Below are 20,477 nucleotides of genomic sequence, written 5' to 3'. Positions count from 1 at the left end.
GTATACACTTGGGCGGATGTCTGAGGTGTGTGTATACGATGTGGAAGAGTCCTGTGTGTGGGGGGGAGGAATAGTGTGTTTCTGGGGTATATGCACATAGGGTGAGTGTGTGTGGGCGGGTGGATGTGTGTTGTGCGGGTCTATACAGAGTGGGTAGGATGTGAAGCAGAGTGAGGGGCACCTGGAGCATGTGTGACTGTTTCTCTGGGTGCATGGGGCAGATGTGCGCGTGTATGCGTGTGTGTGTGTGTACTGGAAGGGTGCAAGGTGTGCGGGCTGGGGAAGAGTGCATGTCTGGGTCGAGGGCTGCCGTCTGCGTGTGAGGGTGCGAGGGTGTGGTCGTGTGGGGGACTGTGTAGTGCCCTGGCGTGTGGGGTGTGAGTGTGGGATCTGGGCGGCCGCGGACAGGGGCCGCCCCGGAGGGGGAGGCGTCAGCCCTGCGCGATTCGCGGGCGTGTCGGGGCTCGGGCGCCTTCAGCCGGGAGGCGCGGGAGGCGCGGAGCCGCTGCAGCCGTCCTGCCGCCGTCCGCGCGGGCCGTCAGTCCCTTCGGGGCCCCCGGGCCCAGGGCCCGCGGTTCCGGGGGGCGGGCGGGGACCCCCGGGGCCCGCCGGCCGCCCGGGCGGTTGAGGACGCCGTCTACCGGGCGCCTAGCAGCGGCCCCGGGCCCCCGCGCGGCGCACGCGGCTCCGGAAGCCCGGCCTGGGGCATACTGGGGCCGGGGCGGTGGCCGGACCTGGGAGTCCCCGCCGGCCGCGGAGCTGGTGGGCAGCGCCGTGTGGCGCGTGGAGCGCGCGGGGTCCGGGGGCTGGCGCTGGGAGCGCGCCGTCGGTGTGGACTGCAGCGCCCCAGAACCGCGCTGTCTTTGGCTGCCCTGCCTCAGTCACAGCGACCGCCGCGCGCCCGGGCCGCGCCGGGCCAGGGTGAGCGCCGTGGGGCCGGGGCCGGGGCAGGACTTGTCGGGGTCTGAGTGGGACTGGGTCACCAACTCCCTGCGGCCTTTGAGCTGTGTGCCCCCTGCATTCCAGGACTGATGCCCCTGGAGCGGGGAGTGAGTGAGGCGCTTGAGAGACGGGGCTGAGGGTGGCAGGATTTGTGGCTTGGAGCTCTGCCAGGGCTTCTGGAATGACAACCCCCAGTCTGGGTCGAGGCCTCCAGAGGGCTCAGCCCTCTCGGTTTCCAGGCAGTGGAAGGATGGAAGGGACCAGAGCGTTTGAAGAGACTCTGGGGCTTCTAAGAATCCCAGAGGGTGTGGGCGGGCAGGGACCCTGAGTCCGAGGCAGGCAGAGGTACCACTGAATGGAGCAGGGCACACGACCCACCCCATCCCTGGTAGGGGACCTGGACACAGCACACGAGGGTTTCCTAGTGGGCAGAGGGGGCTGAGTGGCAGACGGGCCCCTGCAGGTAGTGAGTGCTCTCAGGGCTGACAGGGCTGGGCTGGGGGACTGCCCTGTTTCTGATATCCGAGATGGACCAGGCTGGTAGGGTGTGAGTCACAGTGGGCGCCATGCCCGGCCTGAACACTGCTCCCTGCAATGACCTCTTTATGCTCCCGGGGGGAGGAGCAGGGCTCCTGGGTTCTAGTTCCTGGTGCTGCCAACCCACCACGTGTCCACCTCTGCCTAATTTGTGGCCTAAGGCCGTCTGCCCTGCTGTCACCATCAGCTGATATTTTTGGACGTCTCTTTCTTTCCTGACATGAGGGTGGGAGTGTTTGGAAATAGATCCAGTCCAGGAGAATTTAATCAGCAATGTCCCTGTGTCCCCTGAGCGACTCCCTCTCAGTCCCCTTGTCTCTGTACCTAAGTCAGAGAGGCAGAGCTCTGTGTGTGTGAGTTGTGCACCTTTCTAGTTGTTATCAACGGCTTCTTCTCTGTTTTTGCACCTATCACTTCCCCCACCTCAAGATGAGCACAAGACTCAGTTCTGTCCCAGATCACAGGGGAGGAGAGGAAACGTGCATGTATAATAGCATGAAGGATTGAGGTTAAACCTAAGGAAGAACTTCCCACAGGGGTGATGCCAGCTGTGGCTCTTGTTGGGTGTCCTGATGTCTCCTCTTCAAGCAGGGGTGTGGTAGCTGTGCCTGTGTGGTGGCTGACATTCTCAAGAGCCTAGTTGGAAGAGGTGGGAGGAAGGGGACTGGAAGGAAGGAACAGAGGAAAGGGAGAGGCAGAGATAAGGGAGGGAATGCTGGTAGTGCTTGGTAAGGAGGGGACCTGGAGAGGAAGACATGCCTCCTGCCCTGGATTACATGCAGGCCCTCCCAGGGAGCATCCCCCCAGGCAGCTGGCAGCTCCAGGCAGGATGTGTGCTGGGGGAGGGGCGGGGGCGTGCGGGGACCTGTCCCAGTCACTTTTCGTCACTGGGGCAGCTGGTGGCTTGAACCTTAATCCAGGACAGTAGCAAAACAATGGGCCCTGCAAACAGCTTCAGTTCTGAGCCTGGGTGGGGGACAGGCAGGGGGCAGCCCACACTGGTGAGGAGCAGGGGCTTCTGGTAGGAGAGGGCAGTTGGTGAGGGGATCCCCAGACCCTCTTCGCTCCCTGATCAGTTCCTTGCCAGGTCAGCAGAGATGGGAAATCCGGGGGATTTCAGACCTCAGCAGAATTCCCAGAGAATTTTCTCCTCTGGGCTCCCCAGGCCCCCATGGGGGTGCAGGGCACCATGGGAGAGGCTAGGCTAAAGCTACAAGTGGAAGATGCTGGACTACCCCTGATGTCAGAACCCCTGCTGAGGCCTTCTGGACTGGGGGTCTTCCAGCTTTTGCATGGCGCCTGTCTGGTAGGGGGCACTCATAGCCTCATCTGGGTAGTTTTCCAGACTGTATAGGATTAGAACAGTCTAGAATGGTCTGTCTCCCTTGCCTGGAGCTCCACTCAGCCTCTTGCATACTCCACCTGGCTCTATCCCCTGGGGCTGTATGAAGCAGGCCTATTGCCTATTGTCTGTGTCACATTTTTATTTAATCTTCTGAGATTGGAGGATCCAGCCTCTTCCCCAGGCCTGCTCGACAGCAGCCAGGCTCTCCCTTATGCGGAAATCCTTAGCAGAGGGCAGCTGTCTCCCTCCACTGTGTGCGTGGACAGGAGGGTGGATAGTCCATGAATGAACTTGGCATCAGGACATTTGAGTGGCAGATGTTTTTGAGCTTTCTCCAGCTATGACAAGGGGACAAAAGGGGATGTTGCTAGTGAAGTGGGAACTCCTCGCTCCAGAACTAATGAGGAGTTGAGGGGAGTGAGGAGTGTTGGTGGTGGGGGCTTCTTGCCCTCTGAGGGGCTTGGACTAGGGACAACATAGAGGTTAGGCCATGTGATGTTACGGATTTAAGAGTCCTCTAGGGGGCCTCTTGGCTTTTCAAAGCGAGGCAGCTTCCCCGTGGCTCCCATCTTCCCCATGAGCACCATCTATCTAATACCCTCCTGTCACCCGCCTTCCCTCTCTGTTTCCCAAAGGGAGCCCTCTCTCAGGCACTGTTGTGCTTCTTGCCCCAGAAACAGACCTGTGTGCCCCCTCCAAACTCTTGTCTTCAGACACCCTCTGCCACATCATCTTGGAGACTCCCAAGAATTTTGGGAGGTCTGACAGGGGGCTTAGTGTCTCTGAAACTCCCGGCCTTTTTTTTTTTTTTTTTTTTTTTAAGAGAGAGTCTTGCTCTGTCGCCCAGGCTGGAGTGCAGTGGTGCAATCTCAGTTCACTGCAACTTCTGCCTCCCGGGTTCAAGCGATTCTCCTGCCTCAACCTCTTGAGTAGCTGGGATTACAGGCGCCAGCCACCATGCCTGGCTAATTTTTGTATTTTTAGTTGAGATAGGGTTTCACCCTGTTGGCCAGGCTGATCTTGATCTCCTGACCTCAGGTGATCCACCTGCCTTGGCCTCCCAAAGTGCTGGGATTACAGGTGTGAGCCACCGGCCCAGCCACCCCCAGCCTTTCTGGTGAACCAGTCAGGCCTCTGGGCTGGGCTCTGGAGCCTCAGGAAGTCCCTTCAGGTGTCTGATGTCCAGTCCACTCCCTCTTGGTTCTTGGTCCCCCCTGTGTTCCTGCTGCTGTTCTTGAAGGATGCGTGTGTACCGGTCTGCTGTGCCTGTGTGTATCTGCATGTCTGTGATGCATGTGCATGCATCTGTATGTGCGTTGTGTGTGCAGGACTTTGATTCTGTGCAACTCTGTGCATATCTATGTGTCTACATAAGTGTGCACATGTGTACTCATTTGTGTGTATCTGTGTGTCTGCACATTTGCACATGCTTGTCTGTATGTTTGCGGTATGTTCCATCTGCATGAGTGTATGTGGCTGTGGCTGTGTCTGCATAAGTATGTGTCTGTCTGGGAGTGCATGTATGTGTGCATGTGCGTGTGTGAGATTGTGCATGAGCTAAGACAACGACAGGCACTGGGCAGGAAGGCTATGTATCCAGGGTCCTGCACATAGTAGGTGCTCAGTGAACATTTGCTGAACTCAGCTGAACTGAACTGAATGAACTTGTTTTAGTGAGTTATTTTCCTGAAGGCAAAGACATTATGAGGGGACTGAGTGTAAAGGAAAGAAGGAAAAAGCTATTGGGCTGATGAAGGTGGGAGAGGAAGGAAGGGATGAGGAGGAGGTCAGGGGAGGGAGGGTGCCTAGCAACCCTAGGGTGAAAGACCCCTTTCGGTGCCCCTCCGGTCCTGTGAGCTGCAGGAGGCGGTGTAAACAGCCAGAAGTGTCAGCAACACGGGTGCTCAGCCTCGCCTCCCTGTCTCCCACAGCTGCCACTGGGCCCAAGAGATGGGTGCTCTCCTAGGCGCCCCTTCCCCTGGCAGGGGCCGAGGACGCTGCTGCTGCACAAAAGTCCCCAGGACGGCTTTGGCTTCACTCTGCGCCACTTCATCGTGTACCCGCCCGAGTCGGCCGTGCACTGTAGCCTGAAGGTATGCCACTGCCCTGGCTTGGTCTGAGGAAGCTTTCATGGGGGAGGGAGACTCTTTTGTGCCAGTCCCCTTTATGGTCCTTTGATCCTCTCAGAGAAGGGGTCCTTCCTGGGGTCCGGCCTGACTCCCTTCTGCTGTGGCCTGGGGAGGAGGACTGCAGGGAGGCAGTGCCAGCCTTGGCTGGGTGATTTGCACTGTGTGACCATGGACAAACACTTTAATCACTGTGGCCTGGGTCTTCTCAGGAGACCAGGAGGGGTGGCTGGTGCAGGGCAAGGACCTTGCAGGTGGGCAGCCAGGATGCTTACCTCACACCCCCAGATGCTTGTCTCTGGCAGGTGAACATGCCTGGGAGTTCCTGGGACTCCTGATCTACCAACTGCTTCTGAGCTGGGGCTGCTTCTCTCCGCTCCAGCGTGAGCTCTCAGGGGCCTAGCACTCCTGTGGAAGCCCTCCCAGCACACCCCTGGTCCCTGCTGGCGACAGCTTAGTGCGCTGGAAAGAGACCGAGGCTGGGACACAGGAGCCCAGAGTTCCAGTCCTGGGACAACTCCTCACTCATTGTGAATTTGGGGCCGCCTCCCCATCTTCGGGCTCCATTTCTCCTGTTGGAACCTGAGAACATTTATCAACTTGACCCCTCAGAGTCCTTCCTGCCCTAATGTAAATGTTGTGTTCTCCGAGTCCAGGAACCCGGGGTCCTGACCCCAATCCAAGGCTGTGAGCTAGGGGGCGGGCTCCCTGACAGCAAAGCAGAAGTGTGGGAAGGAGACAGAAGGGGCCCCAGGGAGCAACCAGAGCTCCCCACTAGGGCTCTGCTCCCATTCCCACTTCTTTTCCAGCAGGGAGGAGACATTGATTTTGGAGTCAATGAACCCCTCTATCCACTTTCCCTAGGGCTGGGATCTGCCTGCACAGCTAGCTATTGGGGGACTCTCCCTTGGTCCCACTTATCAGAGAACCAAACAGGGGACTTCACTGTCTGTGTTCGTGTGCTCGCATGTCTCTCTGTGTGCACCACGTGCTGGCCATGGACACGCATGTGTGTATCTCTCTATGTGTGCATATAGTGTCTGCAAATACATGTCATGTGTACATGTAACTTGCAGCTCTCACATGCATGCCGGAAGCTCTGGGGCTCCTGCATAACTGTTCTCATTGGCTACAGCTGTGCTTAAGAACATAAGTGGGTGCTGATGGTGTGTGGAGGGAGCACAGACCCCTCCTTCATGCCCAAGGACACCAGCCCCTTAGTTCTCCAGAAACACCAGTACTTCCTTCACACTTTCCCCAGAATGCCCCTCCTTCTGCCCCCTGGCACCTTCTCTCAGGGGACCCTGCTGAAGGGTGACAGCCAGGGACAGGCTGCTTCTCCTTTCCAGAACCTGCCCAGGGCTGGGAGGGGCCTTTGGCCTGGAGGCGGGAGGAGGCTGTGTTCTCCCGTCCTTCATGCTGCCGCCTGGGAGCCTGCAGGGAGCTCAGCCGTCCAAATGCATCCGTCTGCCTCTGCCACCTGCTCACAGTGCTGTCAGTTTGCATCAGCTGGAGTGCACCCCACATGGGAGGACGGGGGCAGAGTGCTTGCTCCCAAGAAGGGCCCAACAGCCTTCTTGTGACCCACCCTGTCCTCACTGGGGTGCCACAGAGGCCTGGGTTCCAGCCCTGGCTCTGCCACTGAGTCTGAGTGGCCTTGAACACACCTTGCCCGGTAAGCTGTACGATGGATACATGTGTGGAGAGAGTTAGAAGAGATGACGCTGAAGGTCCGATCCAGCTCTAAAATGCCACATCCAGCTGGCTGAGCCTGTTCCTCTGACCTCCATGCCCTCCTTCCTCGTTCCCCGCCCAAGTCTAGCGCCATCACCTACCAGGGTGATCCCAGAGGCCTCCCAGTGGGTCCCCTTGATACCCTGCACCCGGGTGCCAGAATCCTCTCCCCTAACTGGCATTTTTACCTCCACTCTCTCCCACAAAAGAACTTCCATTGGCTCCCTCTTTCTGTTCTGTAAGCCTGAGTGCTTTAGCCTGAGTATTGTCACTTGCAGTTGTTGACTTTCTCCTTTAACTCAGCGATTCAGCCCTTGGTGTGCTGTGAGCGCTTATCCCTGCCAGCCGGCATCTGCATGCCCCGCCTCCCTCGTCCACAATGCCTTCTCCCTGCCACCCTCAGATGCCTTTGAGTCCCCTCCCCAGGAGGACTCTAATCAGGCCTCCCCTTGGCGTTCCCTGGAGCCGATAGCTGTAGTTTGCACTTGTCATGCGCCTATCTGTGACTGCCCGGGTCTTCTGTGTGTGTGAGCCTATGTGATGCCTCCCGCATTGGGCTGGGAGCTCCCCCAGGGAAGGGGTCTTGGGTCACTTGCTGGATTGTGGGTTCCCCGATGGTTAGGGTGCTGGGGTGGTGGGGGCGCATGTCACTGGGGAACTTGGCTTGGGACCTGGTGCCCCTTGGACACCCCTCCCGCACCCTCCCCTGCTGGGCTACTTGGGAGGAGATAAGGGGTGGCGGGAACCTGAAGGGGCCCTGCCCACTGGAGCTGGGCCACCCCTGGCTGCTGAGGGCTGGACTGAGGCCAACACCCACCCCTCTGTTTCCTGCAGGAGGAAGAGAATGGAGGCCGTGGAGGAGGTAAGGGAGGACTGGTGGGCGCTGGACCTGCATGGGGACTCATCTTCCAGCTCCTATCTCTCCTTGTCCCCGCCAAGTCTGCCTGTCCTTTTCTGTGTCCCCCTCCCTTGACTCCTGTTCCTGCCTTTGTTCCTGTCTGTGCCCCGGGTCTGGCCCCCTCTGGGCGCCTCTTCCTCACTCTCTCTGTTCTCCCCCTTCTTTTCTCACATTTGTCTCCCTTGGACATTTCCTTAACAGAAGTTTGCTGAGCTCAGCACACTATGGGCGGCACTCTGGGGAGCAGATGGGTGTCTGCACCTGGCCCCTGCCCTCAAGCTGCTCCCAGCCTAGAAAAAGGCAGGGCTGCAGGGCCTGGGGGCTGGTGGTGGGAATGCTGAGCAAAGGCTGTCCTTGGAGGTGGAGACAGTAGGGTCCTGGTGGAAGTCAGGGGGCCCCAAGGTCTTTCTCTCCTACGATGTGAGCCTGACTCCCCTTGCTGTGGCCCTTGCTCCCCAGAGGCCCCTGGCGGACACCCAGGCTCCCAGGGTATTTAAAGGCAGAGCGCCTTCTCTGGCAGCCTTCCTGCTCCGCCACTGGGGCTTCTGCTGGGCAGCCATAGGACACTCCTGCATCCCCATCCAGAGGCCGTGGTGGGGGAGGAGCCAGCTGGCCTAGAGCAGGCCCATTTCTCTGTTAGCTTAGAGTTAGCAGCTCTTGGGAGCAGAGGAACTTTGTTGGGGTGCAATGCAATTTGTGCCCATCCTAGGGGCCTCGGACCTCTGCTTTGGAGCCCCTGAGCCTGGGGAAAGGAGGAGGTGAGGGATGTGAACATTAGGTGTCTTGCTGGGTCTCTGGGAGTGGGCATCCCTGCGAGGAGGGTGTCTGACCCTGCCACGTGTCTTCAGAACTGTTATGGCCTCTTGTATGGTGCCCTTTCCTCTGTTTTGTGACTTGTGTGTGCACCTGTGAATGTGAGAATCTGCCTCCCCCACTGGACAGGGAGCTCTGGAAGGACAAGGGCTGTGCTTGTTTATCCTTTTTTTTTTTTTCTTTTTTGAGATGGAGTCTTGCTCTATCAACCAGGCTGGAGTGCAGTGGTGCGATCTGGGCTCACTGCAACCTCCACCTCCCGGGTTCAAGCAATTCTCCTGCCTCAACCTCCTGAGTAGCTGGGTTACAGGTGCCCACCACTACACCCGGCTAATTTTTGTATTTTTTAGTAGAGACAGGTCTTGAACTCCTGACCTCATGATCTGTCTATCTCAGTCTCCCAAAGTGCTGGGATTACAGGCGTGAGCTTTTTTTTTTTTTTTTTTTTGACACAGAGTCTTGCTCTGTCACCCAGGCTGGACTGCAGTGGCACAATTCCGGCTCACCGCAACCTCTGCCTCCCAGGTTCAAGTGTTTCTCCTGCCTCAGCCTCCTGAGTAGCTGGGATTACAGGCGCATGTGCTACCACACCCAGCTAATTTTTGTATTTTTAGTAGAGACGGGGTTTCACCATATTGGCCAGGCTGGTCTCGAACTCCTGACCTCAAGTGATCCACTCACCTTGGCCTCCCAAAGTGCTGGGATTATAGGTGTGAGCCACTGCGCCTGGCCTGTTCATCCTTTTTAGTGTAGTTTTAGCACATAAAGAGGACACAGGAGGTGTTTACGGTGTGTCCCCATAGGTTTTCATTCTCCCAGGTCTGTGTCCTCCTGTCGGGTTCTGTGCCTCTATGGGCCTGCCCAGTGTCCCCTGTGGATGTGTGGGCCAGTGCATGTTTGTGACCGGGCGAGTGCGATCATTCTCTGAGTGTGTGTCCCCTGTGTGTGTAGCGGTGCATGGGTGTGACCTTCAGCAGCCACCCCCAGCTAACCTGGCTGATGCCCACCAGGACCCTCCCCCCGGCACCGCCTGGAGCCCATGGACACCATCTTTGTCAAGAATGTGAAGGAAGATGGTCCTGCCCACAGGGCAGGGCTTCGCACAGGTGAGCTGTCCCAGTTACCTGGGCTCTACTTTCTACCTTCTGGCTAAGATTTGATTCTCGGATCCAAGTGCTGGGGAAGCTCCTATCCCCACAGTGTTAGCCATGCCTGGTACAGGGGTTCTCAGATGGGGCCTTTGATGCCCCTTGATCACCAGTCATGCACTCCTTGTCCCCAGGAGATCGGCTGGTAAAGGTGAATGGGGAAAGCGTCATTGGGAAGACCTACTCTCAGGTCATAGCTCTGATCCAGAATAGGTGAGTGCCGCTGACCCCGTGTCCCATATTATCTCCCCGCCCCTTTGCCCTGGGAGTGCCCTGGAGACCAGAATCCCTTCCTCCCAGACCCTGTTCATTGGCCCAGCCTGACTCTCTGCCTGTCTCTGTAGCGATGACACTCTGGAGCTATCTATCATGCCCAAGGACGAGGACATCCTCCAGCTGGTGAGTCCGGCCCCTGCAGCCTGAGAGGAGACCCCTGAGCCCTGGGGCAGCACCGGCTCCCCTGGGAGGCAGAGAAGGAAGTGTTGGGAGGGCGCAGGCCGACGTTGCCCAATTGGGGATGCCAAGCCCATTCCTGGGCTGGGGCTGGTTGTTGCTTCATTCGGACCTGCTCTGTGCTGGGGGAGAAGGAGTCCTGGCCTTGGCAGGCAGGATTCCTGCCAGGGTATCTGGAAGGAGGGTGGCCCAGCAGGCTTCACCAGCCTGGCATGTTCTTGTCAGCTCCTAGGAGAGATGCCTGTTCCCTGCATCCCCTCCCCGCTTGGCCCTGAGTACTGCACCACGCAGTACCCAAGCAGCACACACAGGTACACAGCCACAGAGCACAGCCCCACAGTCCCACCCTCTGTATAGCACGAAGCACACCACAACACACACACAGCACCAGTCATGTGCCACAGTAGAGACAACCACACAAGAACCCACTGCCACAGTTCACCCTCACACAGCGAAGTGCACCACAACACACACCCACAAACATTAAAACATGAAACACTCACCAGCCCCTTGGCTCCCTGCAGTACAAACAGCATAGTACCTGGCATACTCGGACCTCTCCACAACTATACACCCACGCCCCACTATCACAACATGTATGCCCGCAAGCACCACAGCATCCTCCTGCCCATCTCAGCGCATGTGTCCACCCGTGTTACAGGACTCCGAATTTATTTATTTATTTATTTATTTTTTGAGGCGGAGTCTCGCTCTGTCGCCCGGACTGGAGTGCAGTGGCCAGATCTCAGCTCACTGCAAGCTCCGCCTCCCGGGTTTACGCCATTCTCCTGCCTCAGCCTCCCGAGTAGCTGGGACTACAGGCGCCCGCCACCTCGCCCGGCTAGTTTTTGTATTTTTAGTAGAGATGGGGTTTCACTGTGTTAGCCAGGATGGTCTCGATCTCCTGACCTCGTGATCCGCCCGTCTCGGCCTCCCAAAGTGCTGGGATTACAGGCTTGAGCCACCGCGCCCGGCCAGGACTCCGAATTTATACATTCGTCACCTCAGCATACCTAGAAGACAGCATCTAGCCTGACACACAGAGAGCGTGGCCCAGACACTGCACGAAGCAGGCCCTGCACTCCCGAGCATGCCCTTTCGCACACACGCCCACACTTACACGCTGCCTCTTTGTGCCCGGAGCCCCGGGCTGTCCTCTCTGTCTAGTGCCCACCTCCCTGGTCTCATGGGTCCCAGCCAGATGGCGGCTTACTTGCCCCTGATGTCACTGTGCCTGGGGAGGCCCTGGGAGCCCCTGTGCTGGTTTCTGCTTTGGACGCACTCTTGTAATCACTGTAATCACAGTGCCATGCCTGGCACGATGCCCCTCTGGAAACCTCCACCCCTGACCTCGATTGTCCCCTTGCTCTTCCTGGGGAGAGGAAGGAAGGAAGGGGGGCTCTGAGTTAGACCGCTCACCCCAAGTCTCAAGGCCCTGCCTGTACAGCTCCCCCAGGCTGAGGCGAGGCCAGCTATGGGGAGGTGACAGGGCGGGACCCTAGGATGTCCCCCACTCTCTCCAGCTGGCAGGGGCAAGGAGTGGGAAGGGCAGCAGCCTCCAGTTCTTCTGCCCAGGCTGGGGTGGGCTGGCAGCCCCAGATGTCAGCATCTGGGGGCCTCCACTGGTCCCCGCATCTCCGCCAGCCGGAGGGTGGGGCCCAGGCATTCCTGTGGTTGGGAGCCAAGGCTGGAGGCCAATCGGGCCTCGGCAGCTGCTGACGCCACCACCGACGCGGCGAGGCCCCTCCACACCCATCCTCTCCTCCCTCCTCCTCCCGCCAGCCAGCCGAGAGAGAGCCGGGTGGGGGTGAGGGGGAGCCGCAGGGAGGGCAGGCGGAGGGGGACCAGAGGCCCTGGCCAGGGCGACGCAGTGGTCACTGTGGGAGTTAGAGCTGGGGGTGGGCAGAGGCGGGCTAGGATGCTGCCGCCGCTGTGATGATGCCGGGAGCCTGGGGAGACGGCAGGATGGCAGGAGGGAGAGGTATGTGTGTGCCGGCCCCTGTGCCAGCTGGAGGGGCTGAGTGTGCGGGGGTGTGGTTTAGCTTGTCCTCGTCACATGATGTTTGTGCCTGGGACTGGAGTTGTAGTTATTTGTGTGTGTTTCATTGTGTTTTACTGTGTGTGTGTGTGAGTGTGTCTCTGGGTGTGTATCTTCCGGTGTCTCCTCGTAGTGTGGTGTGTGTGTGTTTGGTTTCACCCTCCCACCCTTTGGTTCTTTGGCCTGAGTTAGGCTCCTGGGCACCTCAGCAGGGGCCAGGCTGGGCCCAGGCCACAAGGCCACTGTCCCTGGGAGCTGACTCCTTTTTTGGCTGGGCCTGGGCGCTGGCCCTGTCACTCCTTAGCAATGCAGCGTCAGCCTCAGCTCCCAGTGCCAAATTCCAGGCCCAGGGGTGGCAGAAGGTGGCTCAAGGGCCTTCCTTCAAGCCTGGCAGGAGGTGGGCAAACTCCTCTTCACCCCTGTGGCTCAGGAGCCAGCTCCCCATTCCCAGGGATGGAGGGACAGCTGGGCTCTGCCAGCCTCTGCCCCACCCGGACACACCCCTAGCTGGCTTTCTTCTCTCATCTGCCACCTTGACTGGTCTCTGTGGGGTTTCCCGGCTCCACCCGAGGAGCTTTGGGCATTGGTGGACATAAGGTGCAGGCAGGCGGTGGAGGCCAGGACTGGGGGAGGACCCTAGGAAACAGATGCTGGAATGTTTGTGGCTAAGGCAGTCCTTGTCATAGTCTTAGCAAAATCCCACTTTTGCTGGAGTTTGCCTGTGTCTCAAAGGCTTCTTGCTTCTTCTTTGTTCTCTCCCTGGACATGCCCTTCCACCCCCACCCACTTGTGCCACCCCCTCATTCCCCCCACTGCTTGGTCCTCTCCCTTCATTCCCCTCCTGGGCTTCTTGACCTCCTCGGGTTGCCATACCCCTACCCCATGGGACTTGTCTGGCCCTGCTCATCTGTCTGTGTCTCCGGCCAGGCCTACTCCCAGGATGCCTACCTGAAAGGGAACGAGCCGTATTCTGGAGAGGCCCGCAGCATCCCAGAGCCACCCCCCATCTGCTACCCCCGCAAGACCTACGCCCCTCCGGCCCGGGCCTCCACCAGGGCCACTATGGTGCCTGAGCCCACCTCAGCACTGCCCAGTGACCCCCGGAGTCCTGCTGCCTGGAGTGACCCGGGGCTCTGCGTGCCACCTGCTGCCCGTGCCCACCCAGACAACTCTTCCTTGGGGATGAGCCAGCCCCGCCCCAGCCCTGGTGCCTTCCCCCACCTTGCCTCGGAGCCCCGGACGCCCCGTGCCTTCCCGGAGCCTGGCAGCCGGGTGCCCCCCAGCAGACTGGAGTGCCAGCAGGCCTTGTCACACTGGCTGTCAAACCAGGTACCCCGCAGGGCGGGGGAGAGACGATGCCCAGCCATGGCCCCCCGGGCCCGCAGCGCCTCCCAGGACCGGTTGGAGGAGGCAGCTGCCCCCCGCGCGTGGCCCTGCTCCACCTCCCAGGATGCCTTGGGCCAGCTGGGCCAGGAGGGCTGGCGCCGAGCTCGCTCAGATGACTACTTGAGCCGGGCCACCCGTTCTGCCGAGGCACTGGGGCCAGGGGCACTGGTGTCACCCCGCTTTGAGCGGTGTGGCTGGGCTTCCCAGCGTTCGTCTGCCCGCACCCCCGCCTGCCCAACTAGGGACCTGCCAGGGCGCCAGGCCCCGCCCCCGCCTGGCCTGCAGGGCCTGGATGACCACGGGTACATCGGCTACCGGAGCTACAGCCCATCATTCCAGCGCCGGACCGGCCTCCTGCACGCACTCTCCTTCCGGGACTCACCCTTTGGGGGGCTGCCTACCTTCAACCTGGCCCAGTCCCCTGCACCGTTCCCACCAGAGGCCTCTGAGCCACCCAGGGTTGTACGGCCGGAACCCAGCACCCGGGCCCTGGAGCCTCCTGTGGAGGATCGCCGCGATGAGGTGGTCCTGAGGCAGAAGCCCCCGACGGGCCGCAAGGTTCAGCTGACCCCCGCAAGACAGATAAACCTTGGATTTGGTGACGAGTCCCCAGAGCCAGAGGCCAATGGGCGAGGGGAACGCCTGGGCAGGAAGGTGGCCCCTTTGGCCGCCACTGAAGACTCTCTGGCTTCCATCCCCTTTATTGGTGAGTGATGGTACATGTGGCTGTCCTGGGGGACTTGGCTGTTGGCTTTCTGTGTCCTGCTGTACCCCATCTGCCTATCATGGGCAGAACTCGGCTGGGTGCTGGTGGGATCATCTTGTTTCTCTGTCAGTTCATTCATCTGTTCATCCATCCATCCATCCATCTATTCTTCCATCTTTCCTTCTGTTTTCTGTCATCCTTTCTTCTATCCTACCTCTCATTCATTTATCCTTCCAGCATCTTTCCATACACTCTTTTCTCCCTCTCTCCATCCATCCATCCGTCCATCCATCCATCCATCCATCCATCCATCCATCCATCATCTGTTCTTCCTTCCTTCTTTCCTTCCCCTCTCCCTCCTTTGTTCATTCATTTGTTCCATCCATTCATCCATCCATCCATCCATCTAGTTCTTCCTTCTTTATTTTCCTCTCTCTCACCTTCTTTTGTTCATTCATTTGTTCCATCCTTTCTTCCACCCATTCATCCATCTTTCTTTCTTTGGACTCTTCCTTCCATCCTCCCTTTGTATCTTTCCCTCTTTGTCCCTTCCATCCACCCTCCATCCCTCCATCCACTCACCAGATATTTGTGTCAGGCCCTGTGTGTGGCTCCATGCTCTCCTGGACTGGATGGTCCAGCAGAGGGTGGTGGACAGGCAGGAACAATCCATTGGGATGGGCATGTGGTGGGACAGGGAGCTTGAGGAGAAGGGCTCGGAGAAGGGCTGTGGTGAGAATCTTGGAGAAAGGACATTTGGGCTAAGACGTGAAGGATGAGAAAGAGTTCCTCAGGGGAAGAATATTCAAGGAGAGGAAATAGAATATGCAAAGACCCTTAAGTGAGAGGCAGGACCCCCCTTCTGGGTTGTAAGGACACTTTCAGGCGCAAGGGTCTCATCAGTCACTGGGGTTGGCTTTTGAAAGCATTGCCTTGCCTTCGACTGGATGCAGGAGAGGGAGAGGCAAGAGAGTAGAGCGACTGGGTGATGCCCAGGTTTCTGGCCAGGCTTGGAGGTAGTGCCTCATCCCCGTGTTGGGAGTGAGAGGGGGAGAAGGTTCAGGACTGTTGAATATGAGATGCCCAGGAGGGAGCAGGATAGACGGGGCTAGGGAGAAAGAGCAAGATGCAGGGTAATGGAGAGGGATGGCGGGAGATGGGAGGTGAGCTCACCCTACCAGACAGTGAGAGGGTGGAGGCCTGGGGCAAGGGGAAGACACAGCCCTGGCTCCTCCAGCAGAGACACAGCCCCTTCTGTTAGTAAGGAAGGCTCTAGGCTGTGGCCAGGAGAGGCAGTCTCTTCTTCCAGAGCACACTCTGTCTGAGGGGGAGATGTAATCTCTCCCCTTGAGGAGCCGCAACTGATGAGGGAGCCCTTACCTTAGGAAGCTCTCAGTCTGATGGGGAAGACACTGCCCCTGCCCTCAGGAAGCTCTTGGTCTGAGAGGAGAGACACAGTTCATTCTCTCTGAGTGCCCTCAGTCTGATGGTGGAGACACTGTTCCTGCCCTCAAGAGGCTCCCAGTCTGATGGGGGAATATTGGCTCTGTCCTCAGGAGCCCGGTCTAAGGAGGGTGGCTTAGCCCCACTCCTGAGGGAAAGGATTCCATGGCCACAGTCTGGACAGTGGGCCAGTCACGCTTGGCAGTGGGCATGTTGCCAGCAGGACCCTTTGAGATGTGTTTGAGCCTGGAGGCGAGTGGCACAGGGGCTGGCAAGGCTGGGGTGGGGCAGGCAGGCTCCACTCTCTGCCGCCTTCACACCTCTCTCCCTTCTCGTGCACAGATGAGCCCACCAGCCCCAGCATTGACCTCCAAGCCAAGCATGTCCCTGCCTCTGCTGTGGTCTCCAGTGCCATGAACTCGGCCCCCGTCCTGGGCACCAGCCCATCCTCCCCGACCTTCACCTTCACCCTCGGACGCCATTACTCGCAGGACTGCAGTGAGCACTCCCCACACCCCCAGCCCCACCCTCTCCCCTGCTGCCCAGTCCCAGGGATCTCTGTTGGGCCTACTGCTTCATGTCTGGCCTCTTCCTCTGGTTTCTGCTCCTCCTGGGGCCCTTTGGGAGAGTCACCTCCTGCCCCTGCCCAGAAGGGAGGGCTCTGGGAAGCCCCTGACCTGCTGCCCCACTGACCCTGAGGCCCAACGTGGGCGGCTTTGCAGGTAGCATCAAGGCTGGCCGCCGCTCCTCCTACCTGCTGGCCATCACCACGGAGCGCTCCAAGTCCTGCGATGATGGGCTCAACACCTTCCGCGACGAGGGCCGAGTTCTGCGGTGAGGCGCTGTCTGGACATGGGGTGGGGTGGCCACAGCCACCCTGGCCAGCTGCTCTGGGGCAGGGCTCTTGGCCCTGGGGTCCTCTATGCAGGGGACAGTGTGCCTCCCCCACTGGAAGGCCTCTGGGCCTTGGGTTTTGGTGGGTGACGAGATAGTGAGGTCCCAGCTCTGCTGCCCACATCCCTCACCCTCAACCCTCGCTTCCCAGGCGCCTGCCAAACCGCATACCCAGCCTGCGGATGCTCCGGAGCTTCTTCACCGACGGGGTGAGCTGCAAGTGTGTGTGCACAGGAGCGAGGGTGCGGGGAGAGAGGGTGTCGGGGAGGTGGGGCCACAGCCTTGGCATGGGGGTTCCTGCTCCAGCTCCTGCCTTCCCCCTCCTCCCTGCACCCCTCACCCTCGTGTCCACCGCGGGACCCGCCCTCTTCTGTGGGCCCTAGCATCCCTGAATGACACCGTGCAGCCCCACCCAGGGGCCCCTGTCTGGACTGCCTCTTTACAGACCCATCCCCCATAGCCACATGACTCACTTCTCCACCGTCTTCACGGCTTTTTAGGTCTTCCCTGAAATTCCAGCCTCCACTGACATTTCACGCCTCCCTTCGCTACTCTATGTTTTCCTCCTCAGCATGCCTCATGTACAATTGGTGTTTCCCTTCCTCCCTGCCTGGCTCCCCAGCTAGAATAGAAGCTCCCCGAGCTTATATCTGGGGCTTCATTTGTTTCCTTCACTACCCTCAGTCAGTATTTGCATCGCGTCTTGTCTTCATGGGACGGGGTCGGGGGTGGACACTAGAAAGGTGTGGCCGGGACACAGGGTTGGGATTGGTGGACAGGTGGAGTTCCCAGCCTCAGCACCTGGGGAGGTAGGATCAGGCCTGTGATAGCCCCAGCTGTTTGTTTGTTTGTTTTGAGACAGTCTCACTCTGTTGCCCAGGCTGGAGTGCAGCGGCATGATCTTTGCTCACTGCAACCTCCATCTCCCGGGTTCAAGCTATTCTCCTGCCTCAGCCTCCCGAGCAGCTGGGATTACAGGCATGTGCCACCATGCCTGGGTAATTTTTGTATTTTTAGTGGAGACGGGGTTTCTCCATGTTGGCCAGGCTGGTCTCGGACTCCTGACCTCAGGTGATCCACCCACCTCTGCCTCCTAGAATGCTGGGATTACAGGTGTGAGCCACTGCACCCGGCCTCAAGTGATCTTGCTTTGGCCTCCCAAAATGCTGGGAGTACAGGTATAAGCCATCACACCTGGACGTATTGTTGTTTTTAAAATCATATATATATTTTTTATGCGTGTTTTTTTTTTTTTTTTTTTTTTTTTTTGAGATGGAATCTCACTCTATTGCCCAGGCTAGAGTGCAGTGGCACTATCTCAGCTCACTGCAACATCTGCCTTCTGGGTTCAACCGATTCTTGTGCCTCAGCCTCCCAAGTGGCTGGGATTACAGGCATGCTCCACCACACCTGGCTAATTTTTGTGTTTTTAGTAGAGACGGGTTTTACCATGTTGGCCAGGCTGGTCTTGAACTCCTGACCTCAAGTGATCCGCCCACCTTAGCCTCCCAAAGTGCTGGGATTACAGGCATAAGCCACTGTGCCCGCCGCACCTTTCCCCGGCTGTTTTTGATTATAGATGGACTGGAAAAGCCATCTTGATGTCAAGCCCTCTGTCTCATTGGTTGGTTGAACACCCCGGTGATGTTGGTACCTAGTTTATTTCTTATCACTTCTTCTGCTTACTTAACTCTCGCTTGACTTGCACCCTCTGCGGCTGGAGTCCTGTTGACACTGTCACTTCCTCTGTTTAACTCCTTGTGGACATGACTACCTGCTCCACTCACTCAGCCTTTGTTGATGTTCCCACTTCCCCTGTTTATTTAACTCCTCATTGACACGATCACTTCCTCCATTTCCTTAATTCTTCTAAGTCTATAAAGTTACAGGAGGCTCCGGATTGGCTCCTCTAGCGTGGTGAGGCATGTGGTCTGCTGGTAGGTCATAGCCTTTCCTCCTTTCTGGCTTCTCCTTTATGTATGTCTCATGACCTCAACACAAGTGGTCCAGAGAGGACAAGCAATGCCCGTGAGGTCACACAGCACATCGGGTTGTAGCACAGACATATACCAGGCCTGTGCGGCTGCAAGTGGTCCATGGGGTTCCTGAGATGCTGGCATTGTGGGAGCCACCCTAAATTGTCCTTTGTTGTCTCCCTGCAGTCCTTGGATAGCTGGGGCACCTCTGAAGATGCTGATGCTCCTTCTAAGCGACACTCAACCTCTGACCTCTCAGATGCAACCTTCAGTGATATCAGGAGAGAAGGCTGGTTGTATTATAAGCAGATTCTCACCAAAAAGGGGAAGGTAAGATGGGTGGAGGAATGAGGTGGAAGCTGAACCCTCCAGCTTCTCCTAGGCCTGCCCTGACAGCCTCTGGATCCAGAAAGAACCAGTGTAGGTTGCGCCATGAAGGATGGAGGTTAGATGCTAGGAAGAACTTCCTGGCAGGGGGATTTGAAGAACTTATGTAAAAGAAGTTAACAAAAGAGGTGGATTTTGCTGTGGGATGGATCTGATAAAGTTGTACTTGGAATTCTGGCGAAATCATCCCATAGTGGCCCTGGCTTGACAGGCCATCCTGAAGATGGCCACTGGGGCTCATGGAAAACAAGGAGCAAGGCTGGGATGATTTCCGTAGGAGAGCTAAGGTCCAAGAAGAAGGCAGGCAGGCCAGGAAAGGGCTTAGTGTTCATCCTAAGGACGACCAAAAGCTCTTGGGAGCTCTTGCCAAGGGAGTTACAGCTTTAAAATGTCCATTTGGCTCTCTGGGAGTGAGTTAGGGAGGGGCCACGCTGGAGGCAAGAAGACCAGTTAGGAGCCACCATGGAGATCCAGGTGAGAGGTGAAGGGGGCTTTGGGGAGTAGATAGGGAGGGCCTGGGAGGGAACCAGCAGGACCCTGAGAGGAGAAGGGCAGGGCCCCTGGAACCAGGGGGTGCAAACCCTGGCCCAGGCTGCGCTGTGGGCTGGAGAAGTGGGAGGAGGGACCACTGCCTTCCCTCCCGGCGATTAGGATGAACCTGGGTTTGACTCTTGACTGCATCACCCATTGCTCTGAGAGCCTTGGTGACTCATCTGGCCATGACTCAGTGTCCTCGTCTGTAAATGGAGCTAACAGTAATCCCTAGCTCATAAGCCTATTGCTAAGGATTAAATGAGATGATCTAAGTAAGGGGTTTACCCAGTGCCTGGCACTTGGAGCTGCTGTACTTCTGCTTACTGCTATTTGTTTTCCTTTTTTGAGATGAAGTCTCACTGTGTTGCCCAGGCTGGAGTGCAGTGGCACGATCTCGGCTCACAGCAACCTCCACCTCCCGGGTTCAAGCAATTCTCCAGCTTCAACCTCCAGCTTCAGGCACTCACCACCAAACCCGGCTTTTTTTTTTTTTTTTTTTTTTGTATTTTTTTAGTAGAGAAGGAGTTTCACCATGTTGGTCAGGCTGGTCTCGAACTCCTGACCTCAAATGATCTGTCTGTCTTGGCCTCCCAAGGTGCTGGGATTACAGGTATGAGCTACCATACCTGGCCCACTTACTGCTATTTGAATTTTCTACCCTGCCTTCTGAGGTCTTGGGGGTCCCTGGAAAGAACATAAGCTTTGAAACAGACAGACTTTGAGTTCCTGTCCGGCCATATATCAAGCACATGGCTTTGGGCACCCCACTCACCTTCCCTGAGCCTCACTTTCTGATCTGTACGACGGGAACAATATTATCCTACCCCAAGGGCTGCTGTGGATTAAGTGAGGGTGAAGTCCAGGCAGGACTGGCGCTCCTCTGTGGAGAATGACTAAGGCCTCCCTGCTTGGGAGCCTCTGTGGAGGTTCTGGGGAGTTAGTGGTGAGGGAGCCAGGGCAGCCCTGCCCTCCTGGGGCTCCCATCGCTCCTGTCGAGCAGAGAGAATGCATGTGGCATGATGGTTCCAAGTGCACAGACTGCTATGACACTGGGGTGCGGGGCGGGTGGGCCTGGATAGGGAGGTGTCCAGAGACTGAGACACGAAAGGGTTGAGAA

At 57.9% G+C, this 20,477-nt stretch overlaps 1 protein-coding gene across 6 annotated transcripts in view; it reads left to right on the top strand.

Annotated features, from left to right (window-relative positions):
- The window catches only part of ARHGAP23 (Rho GTPase activating protein 23), an 86,294-nt gene that overhangs the window by 26,173 nt on the left and 39,644 nt on the right, over positions 1 to 20,477 (top strand). For 4 of the 6 annotated variants that reach the window (XM_010379347.2, XM_010379348.2, XM_010379351.2 and 1 more), the window contains exons 2-11: positions 4,756 to 4,917; positions 7,519 to 7,546; positions 9,406 to 9,501; positions 9,678 to 9,756; positions 9,888 to 9,942; positions 12,962 to 14,126; positions 15,912 to 16,067; positions 16,292 to 16,403; positions 16,615 to 16,672; positions 18,626 to 18,769. In XM_010379347.2, coding sequence (XP_010377649.2) covers positions 4,756 to 4,917; positions 7,519 to 7,546; positions 9,406 to 9,501; positions 9,678 to 9,756; positions 9,888 to 9,942; positions 12,962 to 14,126; positions 15,912 to 16,067; positions 16,292 to 16,403; positions 16,615 to 16,672; positions 18,626 to 18,769 — 2,055 coding nt within the window. Of the gene's footprint in view, positions 1 to 501; positions 922 to 4,755; positions 4,918 to 7,518; positions 7,547 to 9,405; positions 9,502 to 9,677; positions 9,757 to 9,887; positions 9,943 to 11,806; positions 11,978 to 12,961; positions 14,127 to 15,911; positions 16,068 to 16,291; positions 16,404 to 16,614; positions 16,673 to 18,625; positions 18,770 to 20,477 lie in introns of those variants that run through there. The other 2 variants (XM_030923908.1, XM_030923909.1) reach the window with 2 other exon arrangements.

This window comes from Rhinopithecus roxellana, chromosome 19 (assembly GCF_007565055.1).
Source record: "Rhinopithecus roxellana isolate Shanxi Qingling chromosome 19, ASM756505v1, whole genome shotgun sequence".
Classification (NCBI taxonomy): Eukaryota; Metazoa; Chordata; class Mammalia; order Primates; family Cercopithecidae; genus Rhinopithecus; species Rhinopithecus roxellana.
Note: the sequence above shows the minus strand (reverse complement) of the source record. Positions and strands in the feature narration are given on the sequence as shown.